The 27,793-nt window shown below is 41.5% G+C and overlaps 1 protein-coding gene across 1 annotated transcript; it reads right to left on the bottom strand.

Moving 5' to 3' along the window:
* Positions 1–12,987: 12,987 nt before the first annotated feature.
* On the bottom strand, positions 12,988–26,598 carry rab18a (RAB18A, member RAS oncogene family). Its single transcript, XM_080864522.1, has 7 exons — positions 26,381–26,598; positions 24,325–24,380; positions 17,408–17,469; positions 17,056–17,128; positions 16,072–16,190; positions 15,595–15,661; positions 12,988–14,917 (listed from the first exon to the last, which is right to left on the bottom strand). Exons 1-7 carry the CDS (start codon positions 26,446–26,448, stop codon positions 14,748–14,750), a joined length of 615 nt encoding a protein of 204 aa, XP_080720648.1. The 5' UTR covers positions 26,449–26,598; the 3' UTR covers positions 12,988–14,747.
* Positions 26,599–27,793: the final 1,195 nt, after the last annotated feature.

The following is a 27,793-nucleotide window of genomic DNA, read 5'->3' as shown; positions in this document are numbered from 1 at the left end:
CTTAGATATAGTTAATAAATACATTCTGTTGTAAGGTAATGTCGAAAAGTCTTGAGCCACACTAATGTCTTTATATTTTGGTAGAAAAACAGGAAACAGGTGCTATTAAGCATACAAACATACATGAAAATACAGTATATAGAGTTTGCACAGAGGGTTTGTGCAATTCTAACAAGCCTGAAATTCTCAGTACAGCCTTTAACAATGTTGAGGCTCTGGTGAGGCCAATCTACGACTGATACTGTTTCATTGTGTCTTCTTCTATCCAGGTATTCTTTTACCGATATGACCGTGTCTTTGGGATGATTGTCATGCTGAATAATTGGGCCCGTGTGTATCTGTGGTATTTTTCACAGAGTCTGCTGAAGAAATAGGAATAAATTATATGTTTAATGGCAGCTGCTAGTAACAAAGTGTCTAAAGATACACTTTAAGACACAAGTTGTCTGTTATGTGTGGACACAACACCAGCTCATCATTTAAGTTAGATGGGGATTTTTATACTTATGCATTGACGTTCATTATAAATCTGGGATAAAATGATCTCATCTTGAGGTGCTAGTGTTTTATACTGGCCAAAACATTACAGTCATTTTTTGCCACTGATCCACTGGATGTACCATTAACTGATATTTTTAGGTTGTTGATGGCATTTTTTGTTTTTTTGTTTACTCTTTATGTATGATTATTGTGAGCATAATTAGAATTCAAAAGCATTTTTACAAGTTTTTTAACCACAAGTTGCTGTATAAAAAATAACAAAAAGACTCGTTTAGTGATAATAAATGTACAAAATACTCATAAAGGCTTACGTTGACTTATGTTGTTTCACTCCAGAGTAAAACAGAAGCCACAACCACCCGTAACATAATGACAACTGGGGGATCACAAATAAGACATAGAGGAGAGCACGGCCTGGTGTCTCTGTGTAATATTTCATCATAGAAAATCTAAATAAATTCCTTACTACAGTCAAGTGTAACCACGTCAATGCAGCAGATGTAAGAAATGGCAGCTGCTGGAGGAATGTGGTTTGGCAGCAAGTGAGGCCTGGAGAGAGACTGGAAGGTCCTGTCACGTTAACACTTTCTGTGTTTGGGAACACAAAAATACATTGTTGATAGACTGAGCAGGATTCAGTCAGGTCTGCCAGGGGGGGGGGGGGGGGGGGGGGGGGGGGGGGGGGGGGGGGTGTTGGTTGTGGGTCTCATCTTTGTGGTCACATTGAAAGAAATCCCACACAGTCCTGATCTAGTGAAACATACAAACCCAATTCCAAAAAAGTTGGGATATTGTGCCCATAAGTGTAAATAATCAAATCCAATGATTTGCAAATCTCATAATCTTATATTTTAATCACAATGGATCATAGAACATATATCAAATGTTTAAACTGAGAAGATGGACGATTTAAGAAAAAAAATATTGTCTCATTTTAAATTTGATAACAGCTTTTCTCTAAAAAGTTGGGACAGGGAAACATCTGCTCTGTTTTTTACCAACAGTCATTTCTCTCCCAAAAGAGCAGTTTCTGTTCTTTTGGGAGAGGAGTGTTGTCCCACTGTTCTCTGATAGAGGATAGTTAAATTTTTCATTTCATGATATGCCAAATTTTGCACGCAGGCTAGTTCAGCACTGGAGTCTTCTACCACAAAACCATGCTATTGCAATAGCTGCAGTAGGTGGTTTAGCATTGTCTTGCTCAAATATGCAAGGCTTTCCCTGAAGAAAAATATATATAAGCTCTTCTGTCTGGAGGATGCAGTGTCCAAAAATAACTTCAAATTTCAATTCGTCTGACCACCTTGGGCAAGATACTAACCCCAAATTGCTCTCCGATGCATCCATCGAAGTATGAATGTGTGTGTGAATGTTACTTAGAAAGCACTTAGAAAAATGTGCTTGTGCAAATGGGTGTGAATGGGTGAATATACAAGTTGTGTACAGCGCTTTGAGTGCTCAGAAAGAGTAAAAGGTCTATATAAGAACCAGTCCATTTACCATTTACCAAAGATCACAGTCATCAATTATCGTTTTTCAGTCTTATCCTTTGTGCAGATTCTCAGAGTCTTTGGCTGATATTATGTACTGTAGATGACAACAGTTTCAAAGTCTTCAGAATTTCATTTTTAACAGCATCGTTCTGAAATTGTTCCACAATTTGTTGATGCAGTTTTTTACATCTGAGAAACTCTGGCTCACTAAGATGCTCTTTTTATACCCAATCATGTTACTGACCTGTCGCCAGTTAACCTAGTAGCTGCAAAATGTTCTTCCAGCTTTTTCTTTTTAGTACTTTAGTTACTTTTCCAGCCTTTTGATCGCCTCATCACAACTTTTTTGTTACTGTCATCAAATTCAAAATGAGCTAATACTTTTCAAAAAATAGTAAAAAGCTTAGTTTAAGCATCTGACATGTTTACTATGTTCTGTTGAGAACAAAATATGGGTTTATGAGATTTGCAAAATCATTGCATTCTGTTTTTTGTTTCGGTTTTACACAGCATCCCATTGGAATTGGGTTTGTATTTTAAAACGATGGCATTACAGAACAATCAGAGTGGTATTTAAAAGGTCTTAAACACAGATGCTAAAACATATTTTACCATTTTATAAGAACATATTGTGATTTTTAAACATTCTGGGAGGTTGGAGGAGAGACATAGCGACAGTGTGTGAGGCAGCAGACCTGGCAAACTGCATGAGTGTGGCAGGCAGTTTCGAAGGCCAGCAAATAAATAGGCTTCACATTGCTCAAGCACATACCCGGAGCCAAAGCTGTAATGTTACCATAAATCTGGAATTGAGTGGGCACACTCGGCCAATGCAGGAGCTCATTCTTCCAGATGTTAGTTATGGATCCCCTTTGTTTTCTCCCCCTACTCAGATAAATGTGTACACATGTTAGGCATGAAATTGCACAGAGAAGCTGTCTGGATTCAGAATTTCATCAGTTTGATGAAGTCAGGTTACAAACAACCGTTCTGCTTAAGCAGACTGCTGACATTTATCAGATATCTAGCCTAGTCCAAAAAATGTGAGCATGTGACTTCTGGCTATAGATAAGCCCATTAGCATTGTTTTTCTATGTTTATGCAGGGATAACATATAGAAATGCATCTGTGTTCCTTGGCTGTTGTTGTTTGATACGCCATGGACTTACTTATCATTACTTTTTTGATTACTTCTTATTATTAATAATGTTTAAGCTATCTAGTACATTTAAAAAGCAGAGCTAAGACTTCCAGTTCAGTGTTGATATTTCTTAAAAGAATCTTTTATTTGTGTTTAAAACTGAATGATTCTTTTAATCTTCTGGTGATGTGTGACTTGCTATCTTTAATTGGAGACTGTAGAGACGGTTGCTGGTGTTTAGCAACTAAAACATTAACCGTAACACCGTAATTTATAAACCCTGTTTATGTGTTTAAACATACTTAACACTGCTTGTATATTTGTGCTATTCTTATTTTTTAGGAATCATCCAAAAGACTATTATTTATATCACAAACCATATGTAGAGATCACAATTAGCTATTTAAGTAACAAAGTGGGTTCATTCATGACTCCAGTCTTACATTTATAGTTGCTGTTGTGATATTTTTAATCATAAAAGATGTTTTCAACTTTCCACCTTCTTTGATTTTCTTACATGAACTGAAAGTTGTGCAGGGTAAAGGAATAGATGCATTTTAATATTATAGGCTTTGAATTGAATTGAATTGAATTGATTGTATTGCAATTTGTTTTGTCTATTTACAGTAAAAGAAAACAGATGTCATAAATGACCCCAATGAATGAGGGCCACGTACAATCACCTGAGGGTTAAAAGCCTGATTTTTTTTTCTTTTCTCACAAATACTGTTGTTTGGTTAAACAAAAAAAGAAGACCTACATGGACTAATCACTATTTAGACTGCATAAACCCAATGTACACAGTATTCCAGGACAGAAGTCTGAATTCATGGGGGGAAAGCAATCAAAGTTATTCTAAAATCTTGGACCAACCTGACTCATTGGAAATCCAGCAGTAGCCAAGGTAGACGTTTCAAAACCAAGACCAGTTTCTTAAGTGGACATCTGCATGGTTTCTATCTTCAGCTGTGGTTCATCTGCCTCTAAGGAGACCTCAGTTACTGTGTACAGTAGCGCTTTATAGCCTGCTGCGTGACTTTAGCACCATTTGGCAAGGACTGTACAAGACCTCCTGAGGCCTTTGGAAAATATGATCCTTTCACTGCTACAGAGGACACTCTGTAACAATTCTTCTTTCCGAGTTCAAGCAACATGCTTATAATGCTTATTATAATTTTTGGGTGCAGATGGCCACGGGACCACTGCTACGGGACATATATGGTCACAGACAGTATCGCTTTTATTCGGAGCAGTCTGGCTGTGATTTTTATGGGCTTCTTGTTAGTGATTGTGAAAAGACAGATAGGAGATACTTCCCTGAGTCGGCATTACAAAGAAGGGACATTCAGAAATGAGGTTGTATTTACACTGCAGCAGAATGTGCACAAAGTCTTACCTCACAGCTTTTTTTTTTCACCCAGTGCATTCGTGGTACCAGGCCACAACCAGCATTAGCTTAAACGCTTCTTGTCAGCGTTGCCATGACAGAAGGTAAATATGATAACTGTCAGGTTCCTTGCAGCTGAAATAGCTTGGCTGAGCAATGTTAGAATGAAGACCAGTAAAATATTGAATTAAAGCCTAATGGCCTGTTTGGTTTGTATTTAGGGAGACAGATCTGTCAGTTAATAGGCTACTGAAGCAAAAATGTGTCTGAATGGCACATTGTCTGATTTGAAGGGGTATATGGATACTTTGGTAAATGTGCTCATCTGCTTTGTTGCCAAGAGTTAGATAAGGAGTGCTTCTGCACATTTTTACCTTAGTATTTTGAGTGGAAACAGCTAGTCTGGCAAGTGTTTATTAGTGAACTCTAAATATGCTGGTAGGATTGTGTTACCTTTGGAGCCGGGCAAGCTGTTTGCCCCCTGCTTCCAGTTCTAGGCTGACGTTTATGATATACCTATGTTTACATTTTAAGCTAACTAGCTGTTGGCAGTAGCTTCATACATGCCTGAGAGGTGTATCCCTATTCTCATACCATTCAGCGAGAAAGTGAAATAAAGGAGTCAGACTTTGATCTCCACACAGTGGAGGTGGTAATGGCTGGCAGCTCATGAGCTCAATGAAATATATATACGTGCTACTGTCTGACACTTGATTGGATGAATGTAAATATCTGAGTGCAGGACTGCTGCCTCCTGGGAAAACGAGCCCAGAAATCCATCTCCATAAGTGAATTTGGGAGTTGCTCTGAGCCCTGTGAAGAAGTCAAGGTTATAGCTGTGGGGAAGCAAGAGGCTACCCCTCCACCAATCCCATACACACTATTGTTACAATATCAGTTCACAGCCCGAGGGGAGGCACAAGGTATTAGTAGGGTGTGGTGCTGGTGGGGGGTCTGTTTTTTTATTACAACCTGCTCTGGGCACAGTGTTTGTGAAAGCTGATGTAAAGCAAGACATGCAGACGGTACTGCTCTGCGTTAACACAAGCTGGAGCTCAGCGGGTAATAACATGAGCCATATTGCAACTGGGGGATCCCGAAGTAGCCAATCTAGCACTACAGCTTCCTTTATACCTCACTACGCTCACACACCAACACAGCCACAAAGATATTGCAGGCAGGCATACAGGAATGTCCACATGTATGCACATCTGGTTACCAAGTCTATGGCATCTGAAGGTGTCGGTTTCATCTGACATCTGAAACAAACAATCAAAAACAGTTCCTTTCCAAATTCCAAGAAATTCACAGCCACCTAAAGCTGAAACACAAGATGAAATTCATCAAACGTGAGTGAAAACCAAATATGGCTTCTTGGCAGTAGAATAGGCAACAGAAATGTGTGCTCAAAAGAAAATAAAAATTGCATCTATAAGTTATAGAACTCACTAGAAGTCAAAATCCAGAAGCAGAACCTTTAGTATATGCTCACCTCACACAATCAATCCAAAGAAAGTTGGCTCAAAGTAACATAGAATTGAGCTTAAAAGGGTTTTTAGTTCCTATAAGGATTAATTTGAACTGTGAATCATGCAAAACAACTCTAGAAGTGTCCAGAAAAACTGTAGTGTTGGAAATAACATATCAGGCCCACTAGCTGGTGTAAATCTACCATAGGGTAAGAGGGGAGTACACACTGGACGGGTCATCAATCTGATGCAGGGCTAACACAGAGAAAGATAACCATTTACACTTACAGGCCATTTAGAATCACCCACTAACCACATGTCTGTGGAAGGAAGCACAGTACCAAGAGAGAACCCACACAGACACGGGGAGAGCATGCAGACTCTACACAGAAAGGCCCCGGCCAAATAGTGGAGTCAAATCCAAGACTTTTTGCTGTGAGGCAACAGTGCTAAACCCCACACCCCTAGTTGTCAGGTTCAAAAAATTAAGCCAATGCAGAAGTTTCTTAAACCTGCATTCTGTCTGATATGCAACTGTGACTGTGAGAAATCTGCCAGGGAGAGGCAGCCATCTGCCGCCCTGGTTCTGCTGGAGTTGTCTTCCTGTTAAAGGGGAGGGTTTTTTTTCCCACTGTCTCCAAAGCGCTTGCTCATAGGGGTTTATATGATTGTTTTCTCTGTATGTATTATTGTAATATCTACCTTACAATATAAAGTGCTTTGAGGTGACTGTTGTTATGATTTGGCACTATATAAAAATGGTAAATGGCCTGCATTTGTATAGCGCTTTTCTAGTCCATAGGACCCCAAAGTGCTTTACACTACATTCAGTCATTCACCCATTCGCGATGGCAAGCTACATTGTAGCCACAGCTGCCCTGGGGCGCACTGACAGAGGCGAGGCTGCCGGACATAGGCGCCACCAGGCCCTCTGACCACCACCAGTAGGCAAACATGGGGTTAGTATCTTGCCCAAGGATATTTGACATGCAGCCAGGAGGCAGCCTGGGATCAAACCACCGACCTTCTGATTAGTGGCTGACCTGCTCTGCCACCTGAGCTACAGCCACCCCACCCATAAATAAAATAAAATTGAATTAAAAAGAATTAAATGTGCTAGTCAAAAAACATTTATTGTGAATCAAATTTGTGGAGATTGCTAACGCTTATCAAATGTAACTTCAAAATATTTCAATTAAAATGTAAATTTTTTCATAACTGGTAGTTTCTTAATGTTTTGTTTTTTGCAGGTTTTTTTCTCCTCAGTATAACAAAGCTGCTAAAATGTGGTGTACTCCCCAGGAGGAGTGAACTGGCAGATCTCCACCCAAAGACCTGCTTAATTATGATCGCTATAGCCTTAGGTAACATAAGATCAAACCACGAATTCTGTCAGGCCATTGAACGGACAGACATACCTGTACTTGAACCCGCTAAATGACTCTTGTAAGCTATGTGGTTACAAAACAACTGTCATGTCTCTGTTATTCCATATAATCTGATTGAAAGGAACTCCTGCAACAAAGTGGATCGCGGAAGACACACAACCAGAATGAAATGAAAGTATTTTGTGTTTGCATGACCTGGCTGCGATTTCCCTGGAGAGAGCTTTATTTGACTAAAGGGTGCTGGTAGGAGGGTGGGAGATGTAGGTTGGCTTTGTGTCTTCAAATTCAATTGTCCACTATACAGTTAAGGAGCCCAGGTTTCCTGTGGCGTGTAGTAATAAACTTAGGCTCAGGTTTCATCCAAGGCGTAAAGGACAGCAAATGGTCAGAAAAAAAACAAAGTGATCTGGACTTCTATATAAGGTTAGGGACGTAAGCTACAAGACGCTGGGAAATCTCGACAGTGTCTGGAAGTTTCAACCTCAGAAATCTCTCCCTTCTTTCAAGCTAAGCTCTGGCCTGGCGGAAAAACGGCTTCTGTCGAATAACTGTGGATCTTCCAGGACCTTACAGACCTCCTTGCCTCTTCAAAGAGAATGAAATTGGGGTCTTTTAGTCTTGGTGGTTTACAACAAAATTCTCTGGTCTGGCCCCAAAATTAAGATCAGCTTGGAAAAGAAAAATAAGCAGTGAAATTACTACACAGGGGCCCAGATTATTTATACAAAATAATGAATTTGTTTCTATACATGCCAATCATCTCACCCAGAAGGGAGTTTATTAATTTTTTTTCTGCAGTGCTGCAGTCAAACATGCGTCCTGTCCATGAAAATGTTTGAGGCATGTGGAAAGCTTACACCCAGTCCATGTTGATACAATGTGATTAGTTTATTATAGAAGCCAATGGCCTGAGTACATGGCTGTTTGCTTCCATGTTGCAGCGGTAGCATCTGGTGGGGCGATCTGACACGGCGGATGATGATGACACGGCTGCGGAATGCGAGACGCAGAGGCAGTGAGTGGCAGGAGATATGCCACACGGGATGGAAGTGACGTGAACATGGGGAATTATGGGTGGGGAGACGATGAATGAAGTTACTCATCCTGCCAGCCTGTCCTCAGCCCTCCCGCTTATTGCCACAGTAACCTGAGGCCGGGATGAAAGCAACCCCAACAGCAAGAGGACTTTTCTTTTCAAGGTTGAAGAGCACCCATCTCCTGCTTTCTTTAGGACTAGTACACACGGTGCTGTGTTTTTGAAAATAACAGGAGTGAGTTACAATACAATCATTTAGGTTCAAATTAGATTGACAGGGTATCAAATATGAGGAAACTCAGTTACAGATCTATTATGCGCTGAACTGACTTACATGCATCTGTAACGGGTGTATTAAAAAATAATTTATATTTCACCAAAGATCCATCCTGCAGTGTTATCTCGCTTTGTCAGTATTGGTTATGTATATGTGTTTATTTATATATGTTTATTTTCTGTATTTATATTTTGGGAGCTTTTATTTTGTTTGTGTGACCTTTGACTTCCCATGAAGTCACTTCCTGTAGCTGCGCGCTATTTTCCTCAGTCGCCTAGAGGCCCCGCTGAGGAGAGGTGAACGTACGCTAGTGTTGTCAGTTACAGAGCAAATAAACACAGTTAAAGTAACTAAAAGTAATTCAAACACTGCTCGTTCCCTTTGTGCATTTTGTCTCATAGTTCTGTTAGATGTTTTAGTGTGAATTATTGTTTCTCTGTCGAGTACAGCACTTTATTGTAACATGCTAGTTAGCATGTCTCAGATGAGAGCATAGGAGCATGCACGTGGCTTCTCATGTGGTCCGCTATCCTTCTCTCTCCCTTGAAGGTGTTCATGCAGAAGTCCAGTAAAGTGAAGTTGCTGTACTGTTTTGTTTTTATTTTAAACAGGTATGTGAGCTCCCTCTTTTATTTTTGTGTCATGTGAACTGGTTATATCTTCTGTTTGTTTGTGATTCATGTTCACTGTTTCAACTTACTGTAAATATGTAAAATTGCCACTGGTAAATGAAGTCTCCCTAAAGTATAATTTTGTTGATGAGGTAATTGTCACTATATGTTCACGATGCAGTGCATTTTTGTTTGTTATATATGAATATAAATACATTTTAGCAGTATTATTTGGTAATTGGATTTGTTGTAATGTTGCACCTCAGTCGCCTAGAGGCCCCGCTGAGGAGAGGTGTTCATGCAGAAGTCCAGTAAAGTGAAGTTGCTGTACTGTTTTGTTTTTATTTTAAACAGTTCTGGGAGAATAAATCCACCCAGCTGGCAAAGTGAGAGCTGACTCCTCTGGTCATTCGCACAACACAACGCAGAGAACTAACGGCAATAAGAGTTTAAGGCCAGACCGGCTACACATCCGAGGCCAGAGGTTCACGCCGAACAAAGACCGAGGTCACCTGTTCACCCTGGGCCTGTTCTTATTAGGTTATGTGGAGCCTGATGTTATTATACACATATGCAACAAACATGCTGCTCCTGAGGATGTGGAGGAGCATATGTGTCGACAAAATCTATAGAAATTCTGGTAACACTATAATACACCCAGGGACTAATGTCGCAATCTCCCTATAATTAAATAGAATTTACTTTATTTGTTTTGTGATAATATTTTACTTGAAATTATGATATAGTTATATTTACAAACAAATACTTAAAAGCAGGTAAGTAGTGTTCACTATGCTGTACATTTTGGAGAGGAGGTCATATTGGGGAGGGGCTTAACCTTAACTATTTCCACATCTTTTACAGAAAAGGTGACACAAATTATCCTGTGAATAATTTGAAGTTTATAATAACCTGGTCATTTCATGGCAAAACCATATTTCATCTTACATTGTAAGTATGCCTTCCATTTCAGGGCATGGGCTGTATTATGGAGTAACTTATGCTTGCCTTTTTACACCTTTATTTAAGGTTTTGTTGTAATGGCGGAATTTTATTTAATTACATGGAAACTGTGGCCTTAGTTGTGAACCGTATTGGAGTTTACCATTCAAGTACTTTGCTTAATTCCAACAAGCCCATACGAGGTTCAAAATTTTGTAGAATGTAGGTGGTTGAGGTGGTGGGTGTTCTTTGTGAGGCAAAGGACACAGGAGGTTGCACAGTTCAAGTTCAAGAGATCAGGCCTGAAACTGGATTCTACGGCTGCCTGACAAAAATGTCAAAGGGTCTAAATGTGAACGAGTGCAACAATGTAAACACTAGGTTCCTTTTAATCAAAGTGTTTCCACCTGCAGTGCCAGAGCCATCAGTTCTGGTCATGCAGGTCATTACCTCCCAGTTTTCTGGGACTCAGTGGCTTACCTAAGGGAGGCCTGAGCTCGACTTTGCCCGACTTTAGAGGAAGGAAAAGGAGCAAAGGGGCATTTTCCTCTAACTTACCTCAGAAAGAAAATAGTGAAACAATCTGCAGACCTACGGGCTCCTTTTACAATCAACAAGTGAGGTTAAACCCCTAAGTGCAGAGGACATTGAGCTCTTGTCCAGAAGTTCTGTTAAACTCAGCAAAGGCCTGCTGCACCTTTCAGCCCTATCCCCTACCATATCACAGCTCCTCACTACAATAGTCAGTGCAGGTGGTTGTACTAGAGGATGATCTTTTTCCAATCACCTTCTCACTCTCTTCCTCACTTATATAAGTTAACATGGCAAAACAATCACCTGATAGCAAAATGGCAATAAGCATGACGACGTGAGTGCCGTCTGGGAACCCGACACCTTATGAAACGATGCCCAATGTTTCATAAGGTTTTTACACACGACAGCATGACTGCTCTCCTGAGGAGCTCATCTGAACGCTAACCCATAAGGCCTGCTGCTCTGGCAGGCAGAGGAGGAGCAGGAAGACCAGGTTGTGCTAATGAGAGCCAGATCTGCTCTGTTAGCTTTGTGCCTGGCTGCATGCTCAAACACAGGCAGCAGGACAGAGAGCAGTCTATCAAGCAGTGCCCCCCAGAGCAGCTTTCAGGCTTTCTCAGACAGCGAGGTGTGTCAGGACATGAGGTGTTCTGGGTGTTTTCATGTGACACGTTGGGTGCCAAAGAGTGTTTAATCCTCCTTTCAGTGCTTTTCTGTTTGACCAAGGTTTACCAAAAACTCTTTTCCCCAGGGAAATCACCGTCTTTCATCCACCCCTTCAAGCCATACTGTTGAATCTTCTGCTGCATGAATTGCATTGAAACCACAGACACTGAGGGTGATCAAGTTATTGATGTGGTAATCCAGTCATGTTCCTGTAATGCCAGCACAAAGTTTGACTTTTTTGGCTTTAGGTGGATAAATTTGGAACATCTACCCCAGAGGTGGAACTGTTACAACTAAAGGCTTCTCAGAGGTTAGCATCCTGGGTATCGCTAGACCCATTTTACTCAGTCGCAGGTTTGATTGTGATGAATCTCTGAATTTAGCCTGACACTTAAAGTCATAAAAATACTTGATTTGACTTGATAGAGTTCCACCCCAAATCCAAGCTGCTACACTGCCCTGATATCCCTGTATTCTGAATGTAAGTTGAGCCATTGTCAACACATGAACCTTTTTGCCAAAAAGACAATTTAATTTTTAATCATCACTTTTTTAACATTCAAACACTTTCCAACTCACTTTGGAAAAAGGTGACCTTTTTTCTTTTTTTTTAACCTTAATTGACATGAGTCGTGTCTTTTTAGTCAAACACTACGGTGAAATTCAGATATACCATAGTTTTATAGTTAGTCTACTTTTTTGCATGGGCATGCAACTATTCAGTAACTGTTGGAGTGCAGTGTCCATTTATGTAAAGGCCATTGGTGCTTCAGTAGAACCTCGTCTTCTAGTGCCTCTGGTTATGTGTGGAGTTTGCGCGTTCTAACCTTGTCTTCACAGTAGATCTAATATCTAAGTTGTCCATCTGTCTTTGCCAAGGACAGTTTCACAAAAAACAGATTCTAAATCGCAAAAAGTTCCATTTCCTTCTTTAAATAAAAGGTTCAGGTTCTGATGCATACAGCATTTGAGGTTGGGGTGGGGGTTCGAAAATTACCATCCACTGCACAACTTTGCACAATATGTCACTAAAAGGTAAACCAAACAAACGTATTCTCCAAAATATATAATCTCTCAGCTCCTCGAAGACTGTTTTTTCAGTGTAGGCATGAGGAAACAGTGGTGCTGCAGCTCAGCACATGGTTGGACCACAGGAAGACTTTGGGCTCCGCGTCTCTTTTGTTTGACTGGGACATACAGCTGCCCAGAGTGTGGCAAGAAATGAGGGATATGCTACAAGGGAAGAGTTCTTGGTTTAGCTGCCAACCCTGACCCTTTTATAATGGCTCAGGAATTATTCACATCCCAGTTAAAGCACTGATAGAGTGAATTATGGCTGCGGCGGTGCTTCCTGAGGAGTTCGCCAAAAAGATGATTTAGACAGATCTCACGTCTGGGGTCTGAGGGCTCCTCGGACACTGTTTAAACACCAAGTCTTTATTCTGAAGACACAGGAATGTGACGGGTGCCGGGTGAAAACCCATCACCTAGCAGCCACATTTCTAACATGGCAATGATGACAGGGGCGCGTCAAGTAACACATCAGCAGCAACACATCCATTTATATTCACTTAAAAAAAGAACTTTATTTAGTTTAATACATAGGGCAATTTGTAGTGAAATATGGATACATTCAGCTTTACACAAAGGTTCCCCGACAAAGTCTTAAAATACAACGTTTATAAATGTTTTGACATATTTCAACACAAAAGAGACAGCTATACCAGTTTAATAAGTAAAAGCCTACTTCCTTTTTATTGTAACCATTAAATTTAAATGGTAAATTAGCATTTATTTTCAGCTAAATATAAGTAAGCCTCTAAACGTCATTCACCAGCAGACAAACTGGGGAAAAAAATGGCACACAGATTTCCCATGCAATTAAAAAAAATAATAAAAATCAATGTGTGATGAGACATGCTCAAATTCATGTCACTTTCACTATCCCTGTTAGGAGATCAAACCCCCAGAAGTACATTTCCTGGAACATATGCCAGCGCTTGAATACTGCAAACATGGTCAGAGGTCAGGGGTACAGTACATTTATGAGTGTTTCTCAGATGCTAACACAGAGATGGGAGAACTGCGAAATCCATTAGCAATGTGGAGCGCACAGCTTTTTCTTTGATTTTTCCAAATTCAGTGGAGACACCCGTATGACTCACTGCCCTCTTTAATATTGAACACTTTTCCTTTGTCTCTGTCCAGTCAAAGGGATCTATATGAAAGACTAGCAGTGGTGGTGATATTACTGATATTATCTGTCTGAGTGAATGAGTGCCAGTAGGTCGCACTCCATTAAAGCAACTTGTTACACACATTAAAAAAAATTTTTTTTTTAAAAAGGCGTGCAATTTTAAGAGGTCCCCTCTTCTTCAGCACCCAGTGGAAAGCATGTTGGTGCCAGTCTCTTCGATTTATGCTCTTTTCAAAAAACACAGCACTAGTTTGAAGTCCAAGTCAATAAAAGTCATAAAACACCATTCCAAACACTTGGAAAGAAATGAGGCAGTCATGTGCACAACAGAGTCATTTGATCCAAGCCTTTGACCGAGAGTGCCGAGATAAAATACAAGACGGCTCGGCTTGATAAGCTCCTCCATAAGCAGCATTATAATCTTAGAGCCTGTGCACGGGGAACAGGACAAAGTGCAGGGCAGAAGAAAAGTGACACTAACACTGGAGAAAAGTCGGCCCTGCTTTGATGCAGCTGTGCTTGCTAAGGCGAGGTACGCCAAGGACAAAAAGCATGCTTGATACGAAAAGAAACCTAGGTCAAATACAAGAGTTTCAACTCTCATTATCATACTTCAGAGATTTAGCCATATGTCTGACAAGCTTTGGCTCACGATTCTGGACTCGCTTTACTGCATCCCTATAACTAAATCACACGAGTATCAAGCGAGAACGGTTAATGTGTTGACCGTGGCACTGCGACTGCACAAAACTGCGACTCAAAACAAAACAGAAAGAGAGAAACACTCAAATTCCATTAACAGGAAAGCTGAGCTGTATTTGCATTTTAGCGCCGCGTTGTCACTAGAAAGTGTGCAAAAGGTCTGTGTGTGTGTGTGTGTGTGTGTTTGTGTCTGTCTGCGAGAGAGAAATAAACACTTTCACCTAAGAAGAGAGGAGAAAGTTGGATCTCTAATGCCTTGATGTGTGAGGACGGAGCTCAGGACAGCACACAGCAGGAAAGGAAGCTGTTCTTTTAAAGTGTGTATGCTTGTGTGTGTGTGGATATGCTTGTATTCGAGGGTATTTGTCCCGTGTAAATCTTTAAATGTGTGTGTATAGGTAGTCTAGACAAGGGAGCAGTAGCCGCCGCAGGTTCCACCTCCTGCGTCTTCGTCGGTGAGCTGGACTGCTCGGCCGTGGTTCTCGCTCTGCCATAAGCCAGGAGTCTGGATTATCTTCTCCACCAGCTCCTCAAACGCACACTGAACGCCGTCCCTCGTCTTTGCACTCGCCTCTGGGAGGACAGAGAGTGCAGAGGGAAGGAGAGAGGAGGGGAGAAGTGACAGGGACGGGAATGGGGAGGAGGCAGAGATTGGAAAAGGTGGAGAAAAAGAAGACAAAACGCAGAAACAACAACTGTTAATGTCTGCGTCTTGATGTCATCATCTGCTGGCCCCCCCCAGCAGGAGTGCAGAGTGGTGGAAAACATCTCAACAGTAACTGTCAGCTCCACGATGCTAATACTGGACCATAGCAGGTTATTATTGGCTCTAGTCAGCACCTGCTGCGTAGCATGATAACATCCAGGAACATTTCAATTGTAATAACCATAGCATAAAGAAATAAATCCTACTATGACAAATCACGAGAAATATCTTTGAGAATTGCTTGGAAAACATGTCAAGAAATCTTTACATATTACCAAATAACACTTTAAGTGCTCAAGATAAAAACTAGGTGTTAACTTTTAAGTTCCCCCTTTTTACTGACAAACCTGAAAAATAACAGCAGAGGGGGAAAAAAGAGAGTGCACTAAAGATGATATATGAAGCCTGCTTTATAAATAGAAGTATGCAAGCATTCCTCGGTGAGTATGATAGTTATTTCAAACTCTGCCTCCCCTGTGAAACAGTCTGGTGTAACTCATGTGCCCGGCAGCTCTTTGTAGAGCGGGGAATCCTCCTGACTTACCTATAAAAAGCATGGAATGTTTTCTTGCAAACTTCAGCCCTTCGGCCCTGTCTAACTCGTGGTTTTCCTAAAACAAAGGAAAGGTAATGGATTATTTGAGGTCTGTCGGGTTGGGCTGTCAGCTACTGTGGTCGTCACGGGCCAGAGAGAGAAAGTGGTTTTCACAGACAAAGATCAGAACGCAATGAATTCATAACAGTACACGTTTTTAACTCCACTTACTGATTCTGGTATCCTGGCAAAGGACCAGCTGCCAGAAAATATGAAAGTGCTACTATCGTTTAGCTTAGCAATCCATCAGCTGGTCGAGGGCTCACTTTGTAAAACACACTTATTTTTGGGGCAATCCATCTCCCTGTTCTGTGTGTGTATCACATATCTAAAGAGCATAAACCAAGGGAAGACTGCACTGAAGCTAAATATTAAAAATGTCACGCGCACCCTTAACATCACAATTTTATAGACAAACACACTGACCTTATCAATTTTGTTCCCTACAAGCATTTTAACAAGGTCATTCCTTGTACAGTATGTCTCCAGCTCACTCAGCCAGTTGTCGAGCTTTGTAAAGGTTTCCCGCCTCGTGACGTCGTACACTGTGACACAGAATGAACAGGGCATGCTCAGAATGCAGGAAAATATTCATTCACAGGATGAGAAAAAAATATTTTAAGTGCAGAATGAGTGAGTGGATTTTCTGGATGCACGATTGAGAGAACTGCAATAATTATGCAAAAGTAGTTATGATGTGTAAGGCAATAGGACCATCTGACACACTAAAATTAATCTGACAGGTGTAAGAAGTCCTTGACTGCTGAACCTTTTTGACTGGTTTATCATTGAAAATCACAGAGCAAATGAAACTTTACTGACAATAACACTGTAATTTCCACTTCGGTAATAATAATATTAATACTAATAATAATCCTCATTATCATCTAACAAAAAAGTTAAAATAAATACCGCAATAAAATAAAGGAACATCAACTTAAACACATGGCTGGTTTATTTGAAAAAACAAAAACAAAAGAAAAACGCGGGGGGGGGGGGGGGGTGTCAAAATCCCACTGATACAACGAGGCGCCTTCTGTTACTTTACATCATTAGTGTGGTCAAAAACCATGAACTGTAGAGGAAGTCTGCTTTAGAGGTTTAACTTTCCGTAGTGTGTGTGTGTGTGTGTGTATACATGCTGCACATGCATGACCTTATGAAGACTCTGATTTAAGAGTATAAACTAACTTCCAGAAAGAGGCAGGCGTATGTGTGTGAGTCACAGGATGAAAAGCCATCACTCACTTTACAACAGGGGCATGACTGTAAAGTCAAAGGCCGCACACATGTGCGCTTGCGCACACACACACACACACACACACACACACACACACACACACACACACACACACACACGCACGCACGTACAGGTGTTTGAGCAATGACGGTGCTAATAGCTTTGCTTACCCAGGATGACTCCCTGGGCACCGCGGTAGTAACTGGGCGTCAGGGTTCGGAAGCGCTCCTGTCCCGCGGTGTCCTGCAAAACGCACACTACTGCTCACACTTGCAAGGAAAAAACCAGTGGCTACAAACCAGGGCAGACAAACACGAACAACACAGACACACTCCTTGGTATCAAGGGGTGGAAATAGTGTTACATAAGCGCCATCTTCTGGTTACTTGAGAGAAGAGCCGGTCTAGACCTGAGCTGGAGCTGTTTCATAGTTAATTTTTCTGCTCTGACAAACAAGAGCTGCATGTTTGTTTAACCGAGTGATACTAAAGCACTGGAATAATGATAGAGTCTGTAACATACCCATATTGCCAGCTTTGCCTTGTTGCCATCCACAGAAATGGTCTTCACTTTGAAGTCAACGCCTAGACAATGAAAAAAAAAGAAAACAGAAAAAAAAGAAAGGGGCAGTTAATCACCGAAACCCACATGATTACCTCATCCTGCTTCAGGCCCAATATGATGACTCCTACAGGTTTGTTCAATTACTGCCAACAATATCATATCATGGTGACAGACCATAATTATTGAAGATGAATTGTCAAAACACAATGTCTATGAACTTGTGTTAACCTCTGGTTATTCAGACTGGCATTACGCCCGTCCCGTGTCCTGCACTTAAATTACAGTGTGACCGTGCATTCACATACACGACGAAAGGACAGTGCGGTTTAACGTCCTGAACGAAAACCGACGAAAAAAAATGAAAGGCCGGCACCTGTAAAATGGCTCAGTGAGCAATGACTCAGTCTTAAAAATCCCTGCCAGGTCCCAGAGGAGCAGACGTGAAAATAACAATGTTGCCCCCCCCCAACAAGTAAATCTCCTCTATTGCCTCTTTGCAGTGTCTCGGCGAGCGGAGCGTGCAGCGTCTGGATGACATATAGGCCGTGTTTTAGCATCCACTGACAGATTTACCAGGGCAATGTACACTTGTGATGGGCTTGTTTTTACATCTGGGACTGAGGAGGGGAGTTCAGCTGAGAGCCAAAACAGAAGAGAGATCGAGCAGGAGAAAGGGGACATGAAGACAGGCTGATATATGGCACCGCACTCACACACAAATACACAGTCTGTTCACAAAGCCCATCACAACAACTAGCTCTTCCTCTCGTCCAGCAGGGTTGCTCAGATACTGCTGCCAGGCGCATGTGGAGACGAGTTTACACTAAACATTTCCCTGAACCTGGACCAGTCTCTTCTGCTCTAATTCACTACATATACAGACGGGCCTTGCCCAGGGAACGCACAGTAATGCATCTGTTTGCAATATCACAACACAACAAGATGCTACTAGTGCTACAGGTCAAGGCTGGGCTGCTCTCTGCAGGCCCTTCTCTGTACGATATAAAAACACCAAAGGCAGAGCAGCACAACCCACTAGTTCGACACAAATCAAATCAAATCACTTTTTATTGTCACATCACATGTGCAGGCACACTGGCACAGCACATGCGAGTGAAATTCTTGTGTGCGAGCCCCACAAGCAACAGAGATGTGCAAACACAACAACACAAACGAGCAAAATACAAGAATGGCCAACCTGAAACTAATAAATATATGTACAATATATAATAGTGTATGCATTTCTGGATGTGTATACTAAATATTTTCCTATGTGTGTGTGTGTGTGTGTGTGTGTGTGTGTGTGTGTGTGTGTGTGTGTGTGTGTGTATACACATTTTTACAAATTAAATAGTAAAAAAATAAAATAAAATAATAATAATAATAAAATATATAAAATATACAGAGTTGAATATGTGCAAAACAAGTGGCATTTATATACAGTGTGGAGTGCATAATGTTGAAGTTCCAGTAGTGAAGCTGAGGTGTCTATGACGTGTTCAGCAGTCTGATGGCCTGATGGAAAAAGCTGTCTCTCAGTCTGCTGGTACGGGACCGGATGCTGCAGAACCTCCTTCCTGATGGAAGCAGTCTGAACAGTTTATGGCTGGGGTGACTGGAGTCCTTGATGATCCTCCCCGCTTTCCTCAGGCAGCGCTTCCTGTAGATGTCTTGGAGGGAGGGAAGCTCACCTCCAATTATCCGTTCAGAGCACCGCACTACTCGCTGGAGAGCTTTGCAGTTGTAGGCGGTGCTGTTGCCATACCAGGTGGTGATGCATCCAGTGAGGATGCTCTCAATGGCACAGCGATAGAAGGTCCTGAGGATGCGGGGGCTCATGCCGAATCTTTTCAGTCTCCTGAGAAAGAAGAGGCGCTGCTGCGCCTTCTTCACTGTTTTGTTTGTGTGTACTGACCAGGGCTACAGGTCGCCAGTCGTTCAATGAGGAGATGGTGGAGGATTTGGGTACAGGGACGATGGTGGCCATTTTGAAGCAGGCTGGGACTACAGACAGAGAGAGGGAAAGGTTGAAGATGTGCGTGAACACTCCAGCCAGCTGAGCCGCGCATGACCTGAGGACGCGGCCGGGAATCCCGTCCGGACCAGTAGCTTTGCGTGCGTTCACCTTCCTGAAGCACCTCCGCACATCCTCCTCAGACACAGTGTGCGCACTGACGTCATCCGCGGTGCGCACACTGTCCGGTCTCATGGTGTTCGCTGTGTCGAATCTAGCGTAGAATACGTTTAGATCCTCACACAGAGAGGCCGTGGTCTGCGGTGTGCTGGTTTTCCCTCTAAAGTCTGTGATCGTGTTTAGTCCCTGCCACATACTCCGAGGGTTGTCAAACTGTTGTTCCACCCTGTCCCTGTACTCACGTTTGGCTGCTTTGATCGTCTTCCGGAGTTGGTAATGTGCGTGTTTGTAGTCCGATGTGTTCGCGGAGGCAAAGGCGGTGTTCCGTGCCGCCAGTGCCGCGCGAACATCTCCGTTAATCCAGGGTTTTTGATTTGGGAAGGATTTGACTGTTCTGGATGGGACGACATCTTCCACGCATTTCCTGATAAATCCACAGACTGAGTCTGTGTATTCATCAATGTCTCTGGCGGCCACGTGAAACATTTCCCAGTCCGCGTGATCAAAACAGTCCCGCAGCGCAGACTCCGATTGGTCCGTCCAACAGTGCACCGCCCTCCGGGTTGGAGCTTCCTGTTTCAGCTTCTGCCTGTAGGCGGGCAGGAGCAGGATGGAGCAGTGATCTGATTGGCCGAATGGGGCGCGGGGGAGGGCTTTGTACGCATCCCGGAAAGAGGTGTAACAGTGGTCGAGTTGCCGGTTTCCACGTGTGTTGAAAAGGATGTGTTGATGGAGTTTTGGTGAGACTTTCTTCAGGTTTCCCTTATTAAAGTCTCCGGCTGTGATAAACGCTGCCTCTGGGTGTGCGGTTTCCTCGCTGCTGATCGCGCTGTACAGTTCCCTGAGTGCACGGTCAGTGTCGGCTTGTGGGGGAATGTAAACAGCCGTAATAATCACACAGAGAGAGTGGTGGTGGGGAATGACACATCATTGTTAGCCTGTATTCTCTTTTGTCTGTAACCTTTGGCAACGATGGCACCGAGAAGAAACAAGGTGCTTTAAGCCACCAGTAAGGGTATCATAAATGCAAAGCTGCTAATGTGCCTGCTGATCATCGTTGCAAAAGATCATTTAACACTCTGTGTGCTAGTGTGATGATGTGTCGAGACAGCCTTTGGCAATGGGAGAAATCCAGCCTCGGGGTGGTGAGATGAAGAAAATACTTTAACTGAGACTGAATGATACCAGATTAAAAAAAACTGAATCTCAAGTCAAAGCACAGAACTGACTCCAATAAAGACATCTGTTTGGCAGAGAATCCCAGCTGGCCAAGTAAAACAGTAGCGGCCCGTGCCTTGACCTTGACAAAACAAAGTATTTTCTCCGTTCCAACCCCTCTTGGGATCTGTGCTTTTCGGCCGTTTTAACAAAGACAGCATTGTGAGCTACAAGCGATTCACAAAACCACATTAGTTTGGTTTGAAAAACTAAAAAGAAAAAAAAGAAAAGAAAGTAGAATTCTTCATCCAAATTCTCTCCAAAATATTTTAAATCTGGAGCTCAGGGATGCTTTTGTCAAAATAAAATAATTAAGGTAGCTGCAGCTTTAATAGCTTATGAAAGTATAGTCGGTGTGTCCTCGATCCGTCAACTGATTTATTCAATTAACAAAAAAAGGCTGATATTATTTGCAGATACACAGTTTGGGGTTGCCACTACTTCTAAAAACCTTTACCAGATAAGATGGATAGTTTGGTCTGCCACAGATTGTTTTTTTTCTCCACACAGCATTAACTTTAAAATTAATCTGAAAGCTTTGTGGCTGTCTCAGTGTGTGGGATTGTGGTGACTTTAGTTTTAGCTCACCAAGTGCTGCAGAATCTCCTAAACGTCCACATTTCTGCCTAGCGACCCTAGCTTGACTTAAAAAGGAAAAAGAAGAAAAAAGCTAAACTTTAACGTCTCTTTTACAGTTATCTGCAGTAGGTACTGGGGGTTTAGCAAACACATGCAGCCAGTATGCTGACTGAGCCTGGAACAGATAACATAAAAAGTCCGTCAACTTGTGGCTGCGTTGCTCCAGACCATGTACAGTATCTGTCAGCAGCCTCAGCCAGGCCTGCACACTACAGGCTGGGAAACAGAGTGAAGGACAGTACATTTAGCTGAGCATGGTTGTCACTTTAGTCTACTGCAGTTGTTTAAAGTTGTTAAAAACTCCAACTTTGCGTGGGTGTGTCACAGCACAAATATTCTGGCAGGCATCACTAACATCCTTACATTACTGAGGTCCTGATAAGTGGTGGTGTTTGCAAATAGTGCTGAGCAACAGGATTGAAAAAAAAAACCCCGTAACCTCATTGTTACTACAGCTAATTTAAGACCTTTCTGATATTCCTAATCAAAATTGAATACCACGATCTATGAAAAGATCAAATGCATGTGTCAACTGAGGGTGTACTTCAACTTATGTGTTGTGGTGAGCTAGAGTTTAATGCTGTACACACAACGGCAGAAGTTCACGTCATGTATGACCACGACTGGCTTTCGCATTGGGACAGCGGGCATCTGGTCTGGTGGTCCTCCCTCAGCATATTTGGTCTTTTGGACACCAACTGTATCCATTTATGGAGAAAATATCCTCATGTGAAGCCTAAAACCAGGCACCAGTTGAATGATTCAGTATGTACTAGAAAATAGTGCAGCAAGTCATTCTGTAGAGTTTCCAAATCATCCATTTCAACGTTTCTAATTAAAAATCATTACTACAGATATACAGCATAACTGTCTCTTCTGCCCTCTCATGTTTCGCTGGTCTAAGAGTCTGAGTGCACAAACATCAAATATCAGACAGTTCTATCTGGTATCACGCTGCTTTTGTGTGTTTAATCAGCTTAAATGGCCATATTGCAACTGTTTATGACAAATTCATTTATTTTAATGTAGAAAACGTTGTTCTAGAGCCCGACTGACATCCATCACTTCTCTTCCGTTTATCCAATTTTAGGGTTGCGAGAGGGTTGAAGCCTATCCAAGCTGTCATAGGGCGAGAGACAGGATACACCCTGGCAATCTGTCCAGGGTGTATCCTGTCTCTCGCCCTATATTATTCTGTGTAAATAATCATTCTGTACATACGATAATTTTTAATCCTACAACTGCTTATAACTTGCATAGTTCACATTTCTGTATAGCTGTATATCTCCGATTTCTGTATAGTTTTTCATATTTATATCCTGTTCATAGCCTGTACTCACTACAGCCTGTACATACTTATAGTTATAGAATATTCATAACATACTTCATACCGTGTACATTATAACATACCATAATAGACCCATTTCTGTAATATACTTACATATCTATATTATTGCTAATATATATTGTAATATATCTATATCACGGCTAAAGCACTTCTGGATGGATGCAAACTGCATTTCGTTGCCCTGTACCTGTGCATGTGCAATGACAATAAAGTTGAATTCTATTCTAATTCTATTCTATATTGCCAGTCTATTACAGGTCTAACACAGAGAGACCGTTCCCGCTCACCTTCACACCTATGGGCAATTTAGTTACCAACTAACCTAATCCCACCAACTGCATGTCTGTGGAATTTGGGAGGAAGCCAGAGTACCTGAAGAGAACCCACACAGACACAAGGAGAACATGCAAACTCCAAGTCTCAAACAACAAGTCTTTAGAAACTACAAACAACTACCAGCCTGAATTACAGACACGGACAGCTGGAGTACGACTGGCTGAGTAGTCATTCCTGTTACACTTCTTGACGTCTGCTCCCTGGTTGCATGTGTAGTTGATGCGCTGTAATGTAAATTCTCTGAGGACAAGTCCACGTGGTCAAAAAAATCAAACAAAAAAAAACTGGCAGACATGTGGATGTCTGCACAGACCCTCACACTAACTGACTGACGACAGAGGTATTAGGTATAGACAACACTTTAAGCACAGCATAAATGAATAATCCACAACCTGCTGTGACATTAAAACAAGTTCTTTTTTAACCTGCACTATCATACTGTTCGAATAAGGACACATAAATAATTAACAGACAAACAAAACAAAACTCTTTTGTATGCCTGAAGAAATTCAAGAAATGTCTCAAGTCACAACAATATTCATATTGATCTTAAAGTCCTATACTGGTCGGGCTCTATGCTGGCAGCAACCTGCTGCTTCATCAAACTTTTTGAAAATCTACTCCTCCTTTTCCTTCCTGGCTCCACCGTGGTTATACAGCTGCCTGCAGGAGCTGTGCTGCTGCTGACTGAGATCACAACAAGTGTTGCATGTGAACATTAACCACTAAAGATTCAGTGCTGATATAAACTCATAGTCATATTTGATAGTATTTTGATAGATAAAAGCAATTTTTTTAATTCCTCCTATTCTTTCATGTTCATCTTGTGGAGGACAAATGCATGTGTTGTTCTATGCAGCATAGACCAAAAGCACCCCTATTTTAGTCTCTACTCCTGACACTGGTTGAATGCTAAAGTGTTAGCATACTCATATGTAATGTGGACATCATTACTAACCCATGAGACAACAGGTTTAAATGAGCTCATGCTGTTTGTGCCTCAGATGAATCGATGTATTGCTTATTATTACTCAAATTCAAGATCCTTGTCTTTGTGACTGTTTACTACTCTACGTCTGTGTCTTATTTAATCTCTGCTGCTGCTGCTGCTGATGATCCTGTACTTGCCAGCACATTCTGATCTACAAAGCCACATTTTTTCCATTTTACCCTTTAACAGACCTCACATGTTCAACTCACCTATTGTTGCTGATTGTTCCGGGTCGAATGTGTCTTCTGTAAATCTTAGTAGGAGGCTGTTGACAAGAAGATGGAAATAAGAAGATTAGACCTCATCATGACTCACACGTGTGTTTTTTAGTAATTGTATTCTCCTCTCTTGAGGATGCTTTTGAGCTGAAGTCAGGTTTCCAGTTGCCCTGACTCCTGCGGCAGGAGACAGTCTCTTTCTCTATCTCCTTCTATTGATCACTCTGTCCTTCACTTGCAAGCAAGAGGTGATGTCAAGCTCCAGATGACATCACCACTAGATTGCAGTCAGGAGGACAGGGTTCATTTCTTAACCATGACTAATCGAGTGCAAAGGCCTTAACAGCCCCGCTGACGATGGCAATATGCTCGCTCCTCTCCCTTGACCCAGACATAATTCTCGTACTTTTTCCTCACGGGCCATCAGAAGAGATGCTGAAGCAGTAAGTGTTTATTGTTTGAGGGCCATATGGCTGATGAACTCATGCAGGGAAACAGCCAAGTTAGAAATGTATTCTGTACAGGTCAAGAAACATGAAACACATACATTCCCTGCCAAGCATTCAAATCTGTCATGATTTAAGGCCTTCAGATTGCAGGGAAACAAAATAAATATCTGTAAACTATTCAAAAATAAGTGTACCTATTTGATATTACCAAAGCTGGCTATGGATGATTCAAATTAGGACATTTGAAACTAATCATGGTCTGATTTTGTTTATTGTATTAAGCGAAATCCTATTTAATAATAATACTAAATTGCTTTCTGGAAACAATGCATCACGGCCTGGACGATGCCACGGCAGACAGCATGCAGTACAGCCGTCTAGATATTCTTCTGTTTTCTGGAAATATAAGCAAACACAGATCTGTGTTATGGTGTCGGCATAAAGCCAGTCCTTCCTCTGGGCAGAGCTTATACAGACCAGCCATTAAAAGATGCCAACTAGCAGTACAAGCCCTGTTCAAAAAAAAAAAAGGGAACTCTTTAGTATAAGTAGACACATGTTGCACATCAATGAACTGACCCAGGAAATTGGAAAAATTTCAGCTAACAGCGGACACAGTACTGGGCGTTAAAATATCAGCTGCAAAGAACATAAATTACTGCAAACTTTTTATTAATTATCATCTCTGCTTTCTGGTTTAAAACATAGCTGATTTTAACTTTAACACTCTGTCCTTGTTGATGCTGAAGTTCCAAGTCTTATTATTGCCTCTCTTTGGTCTATTTTCAATAGATGGGTGTACTTTTGGTCAAGAACTTGTTTAAAGGCTTACAATGGCATAATTTTCTCGGAATGTTCTATGGCTATGGAAGGCACGCTTGTAGTCAACACCATAGTCTACAATGTGATGGTTGATGGCTCCGGAAGGCTATCAGAATTCCTCCAGCAGCCGGGACCACTGTTATGGAGACCTGCAAACCTGGATCATGATCTCTTTTGGCAGGGACACACGCTATAAACTTCCATGCTGATGTGGGTAAAAAGCATTTTACCCTGCGTGGAATATTATCAGGTTGATTTGTGGTTGTTAATAAGGACTCTGATTACCACATGACGACAAGAGCAAGTGTATCGTTTACATGTTTTGAAGTCCCATCTGGAGAAGGGGTACGCTTACTTGAGCGTGACCGGTTCGGATCGATCCTTCTGCTGGGTTCTTAATGACGGAGATGCTAGCAGTACAAGTAAATGGACTTAAAAGAGTGTCAGCTTCTCGTTTAGCCATCAAATTAGTGTGAACAAAAACAGCCTGTTTCTAGCAATTATGTCAGACGTGCACATAGTTGATGTCACGTACAGAGCTTCTGGCATCTGACTAATGCGTTAGCTAAACAGTGTGCACACTGTAAGCATTTCTTGTACATGTTGTACCAAGACAGTCTGACCTCTGTTAGAATAAAGAACAGGACAAACCAGCACTGAACCGTCTACATCGTTTTAAAAACTAAATTCTCTTTATCCACCTGCTACATCCCTGCTAGCGCTGGCTAACGTTAGCAGGGAGCCACGACATCACTTTGTTGATCACTTGGTCTTACCTGGACTTCCCAACGCCGCTTTCTCCTATTATCAGTATCTTCAGCGTGGTAAGCACGTCGTCTTCCATTCTTTCTTCACTGTATGCTGTGTTACTCTCAGTAAATCTCTAAAAGAGACTTGTTAAAGTGAAGCTGACTAACTTGCGTCCCTGTTTACAGCTCACAGCACAGATAATAATATGACAGCCCTTTGGTGAGACGTCTCACTCCAACCATTTCCGGTATGACTTGTCACTACTTCCGCTGGAGATCTTACAGGATATCTTGGGAGAAGATTATGTAAGACAAAGGACGCAGTGTTGCAACATGTCGACGTCATGTGTTCGTGTCATTTTAATAGTACTGTATATTTGCTACTGGACTCTTTAAACGGGGATTTTTCACACTCCGATACATTTGTTACTAATGTAATTTCAAAGTCAACCATTTGAAATTCTTATGTCAATGACAGTCACAGTGAATTGATTGTGACTGGCAATTTTGACATTTTGAAAATGGCTCATTTGTTTACATGAGGTATTTATGCATGTCACCGAATTTTACTTCTTGCCCTCTGTGTACCAAAAAAGTATTGGTTTATATATGAAAAATATAGGCTCCTATGAATTTTCCACTCATGTTCACCAGTATCACTGAACATGATCTTATTAATGTTTTAATCCTATTCTAAAGACAGGGAAGGTTTTTGGTCAGTATTTACACATGTAACTGTACAAAACAATATATGTTGTTTTCAAAGGCTACATTTTTGGTCCTCTTATGGTCAGGTCCATAACTAGCTCGACAATGGCAAAAGGTAATTACACCTATGTAGAATACCAAATACAATTTTATTTTGTCTTTAGTCAAAACAGTCAACTATACTCCATCAGCCTTTTTTTAACCTCCTAGGACCTGGCGTCCACATATGTGGAAATCACATTTTGGGTTGTATAGACCAAAATGCTAAATTTTGCTCTACAAGGATCTGATATCCACTTATGAGGGCGTTATACTGCCACTGTTCTATCGAAATTTAAAGTGAATCCTCATATGTGGATCTCATTTTTCTCAGAAACAAAAATAAGGTAATAAAAAAAAATAAAAATCACGCAATTCTTTGTTTTTACATTCATCAGTTCCTAATCAGCCCAAATAGCAACTTTGCTATTTACATACATACTTACAAATCATCATCATATCTGAGGATACACCATTTACCAATCAGCTCTGGACTTTCCCACTGGATTTCTTTTTCTGGATTCCCCCCACTGCCTGCCTGTGATACAGCTGTTTCTATCTTCTGGCCAAAAGTGAAACACTTGGTGTTGCAGCACTTGCAGTTAAACTGCACATGCAGCTTACATCACAAACCATCAGTTCTCCTGGAGCTCCAGTAATGACCTGGTGAATTCTCATGGTTCCAGGAACAGC

This window comes from Rhamphochromis sp. 'chilingali', assembly GCF_963969265.1.
Source record: "Rhamphochromis sp. 'chilingali' genome assembly, chromosome: 18".
Classification (NCBI taxonomy): domain Eukaryota; kingdom Metazoa; phylum Chordata; class Actinopteri; order Cichliformes; family Cichlidae; genus Rhamphochromis; species Rhamphochromis sp. 'chilingali'.
This window is presented reverse-complemented; position numbering and strand designations above follow the sequence as displayed.

Coding starts and splice junctions, on each gene's coding strand:
- rab18a (XM_080864522.1), bottom strand. CDS start 26,448: ATGGAAGACGACGTGCTTACCACGCTGAAGATACTGATAATAGGAGAA. Junction 17,470..24,324: donor GGAACAATCAGCAACAATAG/GTGAGTTGAACA, acceptor TTCATTGTCTAG/GCGTTGACTTCAAAGTGAAG. Junction 16,191..17,055: donor TGCCCAGGGAGTCATCCTGG/GTAAGCAAAGCT, acceptor TCTGTGTCACAG/TGTACGACGTCACGAGGCGG.